The sequence below is a fragment of the Schistocerca gregaria genome, chromosome X (genome assembly GCF_023897955.1).
Source record: "Schistocerca gregaria isolate iqSchGreg1 chromosome X, iqSchGreg1.2, whole genome shotgun sequence".
NCBI lineage: Eukaryota > Metazoa > Arthropoda > Insecta > Orthoptera > Acrididae > Schistocerca > Schistocerca gregaria.
This window is the reverse complement of record NC_064931.1, coordinates 816,232,767-816,246,594: the sequence shown is the minus strand read 5'-3', so window position 1 is coordinate 816,246,594 and position 13,828 is coordinate 816,232,767. Positions and strand designations below refer to the sequence as shown.

Here is a 13,828-nt window from a genome sequence, read left to right as displayed (position 1 = left end):
AAAATTAATAGACATTGTGGTATTCCATGAACCACGTAACCAGCTGTCTATAAGAGTTATTTCAATTGAGAATGTTTTATATGACGACGTGAGAGCAGGCCTGGGTCTCCCACAGGACCTGCCCACATGACAATGAGGTACGTGTGGTTCATTTTTTAAGGTTTTGTTTGATGTCTCGGTTTTAGTGTATTTCAGAGTGGTTTGGACACAGATTGTTTCTAAGTAATCACACAAACTCAATCTAATGACCTCTTTTAACACGAGTCAATTTAGTACTTGATTTTATTTAGTTATTCAGCAATATTCTACCTGTATTTTTGGATAGTCTTCTATGGATCCCCTAGTGTCAGTGTTGTATTTTAAATTCTTAGTTTGAAATGTATTGTTATTTTTAACAAATTTTCACTACCTTCGTCTCTATTCTATGATGACCTTACCGTTTAGCGCTCTGAAACACTAATCACATGACATCACCATGAACCATGCTAGTTCTTCCTCTGAACCGCACTGATCACAATGGGTGTTCTGTCAATACGACTTGTCCACCTCGAACTCAGGTCCAGGAAGTTCGCTATTTCAGCAGCCAAGGTCAACGTGCGTCCCTCACCCTTCTATATCACGACTAATCACTCTTCAGAAGTTAGTGTATTAACGGTTATAAGATATTATACTCAATTGTTGATTATAGTGTCATTTTCATCGAAACAACAGATAAGTTCATGAATGGCTCATTAAATGAATGCCTTCTCTGTTTTTTAATATTAAAGGCTTAAAATGTAGCCTAAACCCTCTCTAACTACATATAACAATTTTTACATTACACATGACTAGATGTTATAGTAACGTATGGTGTATCTCTGTAAATCTGTATTTGTCTTCACTGGTCTGGACTTATTTCCAAATGTTATTCTAGTGATTTATCAACTCTCCGTTTTCACTTTTTTTTCAGAACCCTGGCTATGCCGGTCGCAAAGAATTGCCGGAGAACTTGAAAATTCAGTTCCGCACAGTGGCTATGATGGTTCCAGACAGACAAATTATCATTCGGGTAAAGCTAGCCTCCTGTGGCTTCCTGGAAAACATCACTCTCGCCAGGAAATTCTACACGCTCTACAAGCTGTGTGAGGAGCAGCTCACCAAGCAGGTGCAGTGCTGCCATAAAAAAATCAACTAGTCTTGAAAATACATTAGCTTAAAAGTGTTATGCTACTCTCAAACATGTTTTTCACCCATTTAAATCTTGTAGTTTATGTAACTTCAAAGTCTCGATTAGAATTAATTCATCTATTTTTATTTTTTTTAATTCCTGAATAGGCAGTTCATAGCATCACCCTGTTTCCACTCTGCAGTATTCTTCCATTTCCCTTCATAAAGCAACCACTACTCGTACTACTAACAATTTTATGCAGTAAGGCGTTAGAAAATAAAGTATTTATACCAACGGTTCCAGTATTTTTTAAAGAGGGTTATCAGCGCTTCCATTTAATTTGTTGACAGCTAATCCATTCGGGAAAAGAAGTGGAGAGAATTTTCTGTTTCAAACCTTTCTACCTGACAGGTTGAGAGTCAGGTTCTATATAGTTTAAAGGTCACGCTCAGAGCCGTGCAATATGTACCAACTAATGCCTTTAAGGCTACAGAATTACCGAGTTTTTCTACAAAGGGCATACATATGTTATTCGGTATTAGGGATAATATCGAGGAACAAGAGATAGTTCTTTTGAAAGGCCATTAAACCAGCGGTTCAAAATACATAGGATGTCGAACATTTTAATGTAAGAAGTCCTTTGTATGTGGGATGTGTTTCAGTAATTCTAACATGAATGCAGGCCTTGAATAGCTTAACCATCACTATTACTCTAACTCCTCTTGCTATGTACCTCGTTATAGCACTAACGAGCAATTGAATTGTAAAATATTGTTATTGCCTTGTAGTATCATCAAAACAGTTATTTAATTTGGGAAAGTCTGTGAAATGAACACGGTAATAATCGCTGGAGAGTTGTAGAGAAATGTATATATCAATATGAATTTCTTTTCAATGTGATGTTTTTAAAAATCACTGTCGAACAGGTTCACTACGATTTCGGCCTTCGTAACATTCTCTCTGTACTCCGAACTCTGGGTGCGGCCAAGAGAACAAACTGCAAGGATTCGGAGAGTACAATCGTCATGAGAGTTCTTCGAGATATGAATCTTTCCAAGCTCATAGGTAAACACTGACCACATTCTATTTAGATAGTATTCAATTTTCCTTTATTGTTTGAGTCTGTTGTTACGATTTTTATGTTTTATGCTTCTACAATTTTCGCTTTTTTGATCAGAATGCCTATATTTTGGTTCATCTTATCGATCAGCAAAGCTCAGATGTTTATACTGAATGCTAGCTATGGTAAAGTGACTTTTACCTGTCTAACATAACAAAAAATCAGACAGTACATCTATACACCCAACACATTTCGTTAGAATACATTTACAAGGTCTACTTATTCGTTAGAATACATGTAGAAGGTCTACTTATTCGTTAGAATACATTTAGAAGGTCTACTTATTCGTTAGAATACATGTAGAAGGTCTACTTATTCGTTAGAATACATTTAGAAGGTCTACTTATTCGTTAGAATACATGTAGAAGGTCTACTTATTCGTTAGAATACATTTAGGAGGTCTACTTATTCGTTAGAATACATTTAGAAGGTCTACTTATTCGTTAGAATACATGTAGAAGGTCTACTTATTCGTTAGAATACATTTAGAAGGTCTACTTATTCGTTAGAATACATTTAGAAGGTCTACTTATTCGTTAGAATACATTTAGAAGGTCTACTTATTCGTTAGAATACATTTAGAAGGTCTACTTATTCGTTAGAATACATTTAGAAGGTCTACTTATTCGTTAGAATACATTTAGAAGGTCTACTTATTCGTTAGAATACATGTAGAAGGTCTACTTATTCGTTAGAATACATTTAGAAGGTCTACTTATTCGTTAGAATACATTTAGAAGGTCTACTTATTCGTTAGAATACATGTAGAAGGTCTACTTATTCGTTACAATACATTTAGAAGGTCTACTTATTCGTTAGAATACATTTAGAAGGTCTACTTATTCGTTAGAATACATTTAGAAGGTCTACTTATTCGTTAGAATACATTTAGAAGGTCTACTTATTCGTTAGAATACATGTAGAAGGTCTACATATTCGGTAGAATACATTTAGAAGGTCTACTTATTCGTTAGAATACATTTAGAAGGTCTACTTATTCGTTAGAATACATGTAGAAGGTCTACTTATTCGTTAGAATACATTTAGAAGGTCTACTTATTCGTTAGAATACATGTAGAAGGTCTACTTATTCGTTAGAATACATTTAGAAGGTCTACTTATTCGTTAGAATACATTTAGAAGGTCTACTTATTCGTTAGAATACATTTAGAAGGTCTACTTATTCGTTAGAATACATTTAGAAGGTCTACTTATTCGTTAGAATACATTTAGAAGGTCTACTTATTCGTTAGAATACATTTAGAAGGTCTACTTATTCGTTAGAATACATTTAGAAGGTCTACTTATTCGTTAGAATACATGTAGAAGGTCTACTTATTCGTTAGAATACATTTAGAAGGTCTACTTATTCGTTAGAATACATTTAGAAGGTCTACTTATTCGTTAGAATACATTTAGAAGGTCTACTTATTCGTTAGAATACATTTAGAAGGTCTACTTATTCGTTAGAATACATTTAGAAGGTCTACTTATTCGTTAGAATACATTTAGAAGGTCTACTTATTCGTTAGAATACATGTAGAAGGTCTACTTAAATAGCTTTTACCGGCCGGGGTGGCCGAGTGGTTCCAGGCCCTATAGTCTGGAACCCCGCGACCTCAACGGTCGGAGGTTCGAATCCTGCCTCGGGCATGGATGTGTGTGATGTCCTTAGGGTAGTTAGGTTTAAGTAGTTCTAAGTTCTAGGGGACTGATGACCTCAGAAGTTAAGTCCCATAGTGCTCAGAGCCATTTTTTTGAAATAGCTTTTTCTCAGTTCTTTGGATTTTATTGTTTAACTTTATCAACACGAAAAATAATTAGAAATTTATCGTTATACCAGTTGTCCCGAGTGGTCAGCCCTAATATTTGTTAAAATGTTGAAAGACATAGAAATAAAGTTTTTGGCAGGTCTGCAAAGCCTATAAACTTGGAAGAAAACGATAAATCCTTCAATAAAGTGGCAAATAGAAATGTTGTAACTTTTATTCATGTATCAAAAAACTCAACTCTACGCACTGCCGCTTTTTGAAATACTTATTTCAATATGTTTGACCGTTTATGAAATACGAGTATCACTTGTGTTGCGTTGAGTACATTTTACATTGCGTGCAAGTCCATTTAACTGAAGTTCTCCAGCGCTTCTACTTAATTAAGAGGCAATTAATACTGTTGTATATCGGAAATTAATTTAAACTGTTTTCGAAGGAATGAAGCAAAGACTTTAACGTCCAGTTGAACACGAGCCCGTTATAGACCGAACTTTAGTTCGGATTGGAGGGCGGGTGGAGAATGAAATTGGCCATGGTTCAGGAATCACCGCGGTATTCTCCTTAAGTAATTTAGGGAAGTATTTGAACCGCCGTCCTCACAAATTTTACTACTGTGCTACTTTGCTCACTATTTATTTTGAAAACGTTCATGTTAATCCAGTCGTAAGATGACCAATAGAAACTTTAATGGAGTGTTACTAACATTCTAGTTTTAGTTAAAAGAGCAGAAGTACAGTATAACTTCACTAATCCGTCCCCTACAAGACCGGGAGTATCGTCGGTTTGCAAAAATGTCGGATTATCAGAGAAACGCTTACTGATCCATAATATTACAATGCGGTACAGTAAATCTTAAATTTTCAGCTGGAAATACTATCCGAAATATTGTTCCATATTTAAACAGTAACTAAACGGAAAGAAAACGCTGACACACTAATAAATTTTACACGAAGATATAACGTACATGTACTGTAAAGGCCTGAGTTTCTCCTGCTGTATACAGTTTTCAAAAAACTTACGGGAATTCAGCCAGGCAGTATTAATAGGGATTGCTGATACATTACTTCCCATTAAAATTGCTACACCAAGAAGAAATGCAGATGATAAACGGGTATTCATTGGGCAAACATATTATACTAGAAGTGACAAGTGATTACATTTCCACGCAATTTGGGTGCATAGATCCTGAGAAATCAGTGCATAGAACAACCACCTATGGCCGTAATGACGGCCTTGATACGGCTGGACATTGAGTCAAACAGAGCTTGGATGGCGTGTACAGGTACAGCTGCCCATGCAGCTTCAACGCGATACCACACTTCATCAAGAGTAGTGAATGGCGTATTGTGACGAACCAGTTGCTCGGCCACCTTTGACCAGACGTTTTCAGTTGGTGAGAGATCTGGAGAACGTGCTGGCCAGGGCAGCAGTCGAACATTTTCTGTATCCAGAAAGGCTCGTACAGGACCTGCAACATGCGGTCGTGCATTATCCTGCTGAAATGTAGGGTTTCGCAGGCAAATTTAAAACCTCTGTTCTCGGACTAATGCAAGAAAGATAACACACACACACTCACTCACTAAACACTCGTGCCACCAAAGACTCTGGTCAGAGTCAGAGATATCGATAGTGAGACTACGAACTAGCAGGTGAGGTGGTCGGTGTGAATATCGTATCAGGAACTCAGCTGATTTCTTACGTCATGTGGAGCGACTGCGGTTAAATGACTCTGATATTTTAGTAAGTTCTGATGTGGTCTCTCTCTTCACTCGTGTTCGTCTGTCTGATTCGTTGCGGTTAATTGAGGCTAGGTTTGCTGCCGAAACCAATCTCTTGCGGCATGTGCTGAGATCCACCTACTTTTTGTTCAATAACCAGTATTACGAACAAACAGATAGAGTTGCGGTGGGTAGTCCGTTGTCTCCTGTGATTGCAAATTTGTTTATGGAAGACTTCGAGAAACGTGCATTGGAATCGGCGCCTTTGAAACCTACCTGTTTCTTCAGATATGTTGATGATATCTCTGTTGCTAAGCCTCATGGAAGGGAGAATTTGAATGCCTTTCCATTACATCTGAAGTCGATCCATCCGAACATTCGTTTTACGATGGAGGTGGAAGAGGATGGTTGCCTTCCCTTTCTTGACCTTTTGGTTAGGATAAAGGATGACGGATCATTAGGACATGCAGTTTACAGGAAACGTACTCACACCGACTTATATTTACAGGCAAATAGTTGTCACTATCCGGCTCAGCGTGAAAGGGTACTTCGTACCTTGGCACACAAGGCACATGCCATTTCCGACACTGAGATTTTGCCAGCTGAGCTGTCCCATCTTGAAGCTAAGTTTCGTCAAAATGGTTATAGTGAAAACCAGATTGAACGTGCGTCGCGCTATCGACTAAGTGTGCATTGGGTGATTGATGATAATACTGAGTCGACACCTAAGTTTACTGCCTTTTTGCCTTACGTAGGAAGCACTTCCAACAAGTTCGGTCGTATTTTACGGAAATACGATGTGAAATGTGTTTGCCGACCTCCATCTAAAATTAGAGTGCTTTTGGGTTCCGTTAAGGATGATCGTGGTTTGCGTAAGGCGGGTGTATATCGCATCCCTTGTAGCTGTCGCATGGCATATATTGGCCAAACTATCAGGACCGTGGACGATCGATGTACTGAGCATAAACGGCACACACGATTACAGCAGCCAACTAGATCCGCCATGCCGAACATTCCTTGAATACTGGTCACCCTATGTTACACAACAACACAGAGATATGGGCATGCACGTTCAGCTAGAGCAACCTTGTAAACAGAGATGGAGGCTTTTGTCTAAACTCTGGAATCCTGTTCTCTCCCTTGTTCAAAAACAGAGAGACAGAGTCAGCGTACCTCACCTGCTAGTTCGTAGTTCAAATGGTTCAAATGGCTCTGAGCACTATGGGACTCAACTTCTGAGGTCATTAGTCCCATAGAACTTAGAAATAGTTAAACCTAACTAATCTAAGGACATCACACACATCCATGCCCGAGGCAGGATTCGAACCTGCGACCGTAGCGGTCTCGCGGTTCCAGACTGCAGCGCCTAGAACCGCAGGGCCACGTCGGCCGGCGCTAGTTCGTAGTATCACTATCAATATCTCTGACTTTGGTCATCTTTAGTGGCACTGGTCTTCAGTGTGTGTGTTACCTTTCCTGCATTAGTCCGAGAACCGAGGTTTTAAATTTGCCTGTACATCGCCTGTCCGTTGCAGTTTGCCTTGAAAATGGCGGGGTGTGCTCCCGCCGAAATATCGGCGGTCACTGTTAATACTACCTGGCTCAATTCCCGTAAGTTGTTTGAAAAATGAACTGTAAAATACGTATGTATCGTACGGTAAGATACTGGTACACGAGTGAAAGTTTAACATCTGCACATACGTTAATACAATACCGCACTGACACACAATTGATATGCCCTGTTTAAAACATGAGAAATCACACGGTAAAAAAATGTTCTGTTCTTCAGTGGGATGAAAAATGTCTGCAATGTTCTTTTGCTTAGCAGACGGCGGCCTTGGTTTTGCCGGATGTTCCACCATTTCCTGAACCACAAAATGTCTGCTGGGTAGACGTGGAGCTTTGTACAATGTACTGTGGGGGACTGATGACCTTAGCTGTTTAGTCCCCATTAAACATCCCAACTACCACCACCACCACAATATACTGAAAGGCTATATCAATCATATTGTCTTCGTTGTCATCATCTTTTTCGTTCTCATGACTTGTTCGAGTTACAGCGTCAGTGATTTGGGTAGCTAATTCTGTTTTCGTTGTACATTCAATGTCAGCTGCACTGACACAGTCACTCATGTGACTGGGCTCAACTCCGGTCCTAAAGACAGTGTCATATGTTTTCGTTTATTTATAAATTAATTTTGCACACTCTACGAAGTGCGCTGTCAGTAATTTATAAAACAAATGCGTGCACAATAACACTTAAGCTGAGCGAACTATCGCATGCAGTAACCGTCGACTGATGATCCATATCACAGACAAAGAGTCATCGACAAGTCCAGCAGGCCGTGTATGTGAACACCAGGAATGGGACTGTCGGACAAAGGGAGGACTCAGTTCATCCCAAGCCGGGTTAGCCAAGTTCTACTGTACGTTGTCTGTACAGGCCGAAGGGGAAAAAAAATAATATTGTTGGTCGGTGTGGCAATATGTTAACGGAATGTTACATAATCGATCAAATTCTTATCGGCTCTTAAGCTGAATCAAACTGTCATCTGCACACAATACTTCCGCGGTCCATAAGGCCGCCATCATCAGGTGAATAAAGCTAAGCCGTTTTCGCCGATAACTGATCCAAACCGTGAACGACGGAACCTTCATATGCAGCGAAAATACGAAAGCGCATGCGCTGAGGTAACGCGCAAACGCTGAAAAGTTGCTGCTGCCCCCTGGCGCAAGAAGAGTTGAGCTGCTCCAGTGGTGAATACTGTCAAAAAACAATGTATCCTTAAAGATCAATACTCACAGCCGGCCGATTCAGATGCTGTTGTTTCTTCACACCTGATAAAACAGGATTCCAATTTTTACTTGGCGGGTATCCATTGTCAAGGTTAATGATATTATCTGTTAGTGTGATTTCGACGCGCTGAAGACCTTGCTGTCGTGCGCCCAAAACCCCTCTACTACTACTACTACTCTGATTTCGACAGATTCTTTTAAAACACAATCCCAGTGACTCGAGGCGTTTTCAACTACTTGTGCCTCATTGTATAGCATCCTATGTCCCTCTGTAAGACAGTGCTCAGCCACACAAATTAGTCACGTTGTAATATGACGTTGAACACATCTGTCATTGACGGCACGAAGAGTTTGACCAATGTACATTTTAGCGCATTCACATTGTGTTTCGTAAACGCCAGGCTTCCTCAAACCTAAATCATCCTTAACAGAGCCAAGAAGTGCTCTAACCTTAGCTGGTGGACGGAATACACATCCGATTTCACGTTTATGCAAAACGCTAGCTATCTTGGGAGACACGTTCCCAGCATATGGAAGAAAGCCACAGAACTGTTTTCAGCTGTTTAAGGCAATGGTCCAAATTCAAATATACGTCGAATCTGTCTGTCCGTATAGCCGTTATGATTAAACTAGTCCTTAAGATGTTGCAGCTCTTGTGGTAAATTCTCAGCATCAGAGATATGAATATGCATAATTTTTGTTGAATGAAGTTGCAATATCTATATAACAAAGCTATTAACATGACGGCCTCTAATGGTAAGTTCCAGGTGTCGAGTAAGTGTTTATTGCTGGCTGACATGTGCATTCTACAAATTTATGACAAAATTTACTTTTCCAAAATAAGGCTAGTGTCATGCAACGCACAGAGACTGGTAAATAATGGTAACGGATGCACTTCTTTTTAAATACGCTACTGTGGTCACATTACACACTTCCATCTCTTACGTTGTCATGAACTATACTGAAAAAAATGAGATTTTTGGAACCTTTCCTAATGTTGAAACAGACATTCAATCACGACTATTACACAGTGATATTACCTCCACAGTAGCACAATGTTAATGTTGCGCTATGGTATAATGTTAGCACACTAAACTCTTAGCCTACTCTGTGTTAAAACTGAAAGCAATTATACTGAAGCACTAGCTATCATCTCATGAATAATTACTCCTCCTTTGAAATCAGATGCATGGAAGTAATCAGCTTCGACATATTTGCTCTACTTTACAATAGTGGTCAACTATATTATTCTTGAAACTCTTAGATAACAGTATATACCAACTATTTAACTAAATTCATTATTCAGGAATTCATTCTGGTTTAGAATTGTGCGTAGGTGTAGGAATCAATCGGTATATGTTGTGTCAAAGTAGTACGATCATCTATTTATTTTTATATAGATTCCCATCATTCAAAATGACTGACACTGTTCTCTTTTATGGTTGATATATGGACCTCTGCGCCGCTAGATCCGTATTCTTTATGCGTATGTCCGCGTCTGACTTTCCTTTATTACTACACAACATAGTTCACACCTCAGTTATTACCTTGACACAGTTACTGGGGATTTATCCTTCGAAAATACGCACTTGACTTCTCTCTCCCACATCTGCACCTTTAATTTCCAAAGCCCAGGAAGTTATCAATGAAACAGAAAGCTTCATAGGTCTCCTTCAGTTGTGACAACATTACTATACTAAAAACCATAAAATAAGTTAGGTATAAAATCCAGCTGTGTTAGCATCACATCCTGTATAAAATCAACTGTCCAGTGCAACAGTCCTATGTTGTGTTTTGCAGACGAAGACGAGCCTCTGTTCATCTCTCTGGTAGCGGACTTGTTCCCCAACCAAGCGCTTGAGAAGACGTCGTACCCAGATCTCGAAAGCGCGATTGCCGAGCAGGTAGAGGAAGCTGGACTCATTTTCCATCCACCTTGGGTTCTCAAGCTCATACAGGTATGTCTCCTAACAAACTGCACTGTTGGCATCAGTCAATTGCATTTCATTTGCATTCGTCTGAGAAAATGCCTTTTACAAGCATAGTTACATATAATAATTAGCACTGTACCTTTCGGGAGATTATATTTATCTTTTATGGAGAACTCAACATGTAACATATTTGCAATTAACGCCTTCTTTTTGTTGTGTGCCAGACAGTGTTGGACTGCGCATTGCTAAGTCTTGTTTAGAGGTTTTTTGGATATAGAACTAAAATTTTTGTTGGTTCCAGGAGCAATACTTTTCTTAATTTTTTAACAACATAAAAACAATTTATGCAATTCATATTTTTGCATACATTAAGTATTTCACAAGAACAAAAAGTTTCAGGTTCATACAGAAGCGTTTCTTCAGGAAATAAGAGCAATGAACTTCTAGCATTTTCCACTACTTCAGCCCCTGGATCAATACATCGGACACAAACTTTTACAACTGCTTCACATTTTTCACCTATTAGAACACTCAAAGTAGCTAGGTGACTTTAAATCTTTATTGATATTTAAGAGAAGTGAACATCTGCGAGACTCAACTTTAAAACAAGCTATGGCGAAAATACCCTGCCAACTACACTCCTGGAAATTGAAATAAGAACACCGTGAATTCATTGTCCCAGGAAGGGGAAACTTTATTGACACATTCCTGGGGTCAGATACATCACATGATCACACTGACAGAACCACAGGCACATAGACACAGGCAACAGAGCATGCACAATGTCGGCACTAGTACAGTGTATATCCACCTTTCGCAGCAATGCAGGCTGCTATTCTCCCATGGAGACGATCATAGAGATGCTGGATGTAGTCCTGTGGAACGGCTTGCTATGCCATTTCCACCTGGCGCCTCAGTTGGACCAGCGTTCGTGCTGGACGTGCAGACCGCGTGAGACGACGCTTCATCCAGTCCCAAACATGCTCAATGGGGGACAGATCCGGAGATCTTACTGGCCAGGGTAGTTGACTTACACCTTCTAGAGCACGTTGGGTGGCACGGGATACATGCGGACGTGCATTGTCCTGTTGGAACAGCAAGTTCCCTTGCCGGTCTAGGAATGATAGAACGATGGGTTCGATGACGGTTTGGATGTACCGTGCACTATTCAGTGTCCCCTCGACGATCACCAGAGGTGTACGGCCAGTGTAGGAGATCACTCCCCACACCATGATGCCGGGTGTTGGCCCTGTGTGCCTCGGTCGTATGCAGTCCTGATTGTGGCGCTCACCTGCACGGCGCCAAACACGCATACGACCATCATTGGCACCAAGGCAGAAGCGACTCTCATCGCTGAAGACGACACGTCTCCATTCGTCCCTCCATTCACGCCTGTCGCGACACCACTGGAGGCGGGCTGCACGATGTTGGGGCGTGAGCAGAAGACGGCCTAACGGTGTGCGGGACCGTAGCCCAGCTTCATGGAGACGGTTGCGAATGGTCCTCGCCGATACCCCAGGAGCAACAGTGTCCCTAATTTGCTGGGAAGTGGCGGTGCGGTCCCCTACGGCACTGCGTAGGATCCTACGGTCTTGGCAGCAGACTTTCCAGTAGTTGCATGGGCAACTATCTGGATAATTGACTAATCTGGCTTTGTAACTCCAAACAAAACGGCCTTGCTGTGTTGATACAGCGAACGGCTGAAAGCAAGTGGAAACTACAGCCGTCAATTTTCCCGACGGCATGTACCTCTATTGTATGGTTAAATGATGATGGCATGATCTTCCTTACATATTCTGGAAGTAAAACAGTCACCCATTCGGATCTCCAAGCGGGGACTACTCAGGAGTATATCGTTATCAGGAGAAACAAACCTGGCGTTCTACGTATCAGAGTGTGGAGTGTTATATCCCTTAATCGGCCACGTAGCTTACAAAATTTAAAGAGAGAAATGGATAGGTTGAAGTTAGATATAGTGGGCATAAGTGAACTTCGATGACAGGAGGAACAGATCGTCCGGTCAGGTGACTACAGAGTTATAAATATAAAGTCAAATTGTGGTAAAGCAGGAGTGGGTTCAATAATGAATAAGAAAATAGGAATTCGGGTAAGCTACTACGAACAGCATAGTGAACGCATTATCGTAAACAAGATAGACACGAAACCCACGCCTACCACAGTAGTACAAGTCTACATGCCAACTAGCTCCGCAGACGATGAAGAGATTGAAGAAATGTATGATGAGATAAATTAAATTACTCAGATAGTTAAGGGAGACGAAAATTTAATTGCGATGGGGAACTGGTATTCGATAGTAGGAGAAGGAAGAGAAAGAAAATTAGTAGGTGAATAAGGGACTGATAGAGAGGAATGAAAGTCGAAGCCGTCTGGTAGAATTTTACACAGAGTATAATTTAATCATCGCGAGCGCCTGGTTTAGGAATCGGAAACAAGGCTGTATACGTGGTAGAGGCACGGAGGCACCAAAAGGTTTCAGACTGATTATGTAATGGTTAGACAGAGATCTGGACCAGATTTTAAATTCTAAGACATTTCCAGGGGCAGATGTGGACTCTGACCACAATTTGTTGGTAATGAACCATATATTAAAACTGAAGAAATCGGAGAGGGATAGGAAATTAAGAAGATGGAACCTGGATAAGTGGAAAGGACGAGAGTTTGCTAGGAGTTTTAGAGGAAACATTAGGCAATGTTTGACTAGAAGAGGGGAAAGGAATACAGTAGAAGACGAATGAGTAGCTTTAAGAGAGGAAAGAGTGAAGGCATCAGAGGATCAACTAGGCAAAAAGACAAGGTCTAGTAGAAATGCTTGGATAACACAAGAGATATTGAATTAAATTGATGAAAGGAAAAAAATTAAAAATGTAGCAGGTATAAGGGAACACAGTCGTTTGAAATATAAGATGGAATGAAGTGCAAAATTGCCAATCAGGAATGACTAGAAGACAAAGGTAAGGATTTAGAAACATATTTCACTAGGAAACGATAGATACCGCTTATAGGAAAATTAAAGAGGCCTTTGGGGAAAGGACTAGCAGTTGTAAGAATATCAAGAGCTCAGTTGGTAAATCAGTCGTAAGCAAAGAAGGGAAAACTGAAAGATGAAAGAAGTACATATACAAGGGAGATTAATTCTGAAGCAAAATTATAGAAGGGGAAGTCGACGTAGATGTAGATGAGATGGAAATATGATACTCCGAGAAGAATCTGACAGAGCCCCGTGGATAGACAATATTTCGTCAGACGCACTTTTAACGTTGGCAGAACCAGCCATGACAAAGCTCTTCCACCTGGTGTGCAAGATGTATGAGACACGTGAAACA

At 40.2% G+C, this 13,828-nt stretch overlaps 1 protein-coding gene across 1 annotated transcript in view; it reads left to right on the top strand.

The window, feature by feature from the left end:
- Positions 1-13,828, top strand: part of LOC126298335 (dynein axonemal heavy chain 5) — a gene marked incomplete at its 5' end in the record, with an annotated part of 791,472 nt that overhangs the window by 459,045 nt on the left and 318,599 nt on the right. Inside the window, 3 exons of the mRNA XM_049989632.1 lie at positions 950-1,144; positions 2,074-2,212; positions 10,354-10,511. Coding sequence (XP_049845589.1) covers positions 950-1,144; positions 2,074-2,212; positions 10,354-10,511 — 492 coding nt within the window. The remainder of the gene's footprint in view (positions 1-949; positions 1,145-2,073; positions 2,213-10,353; positions 10,512-13,828) is intronic.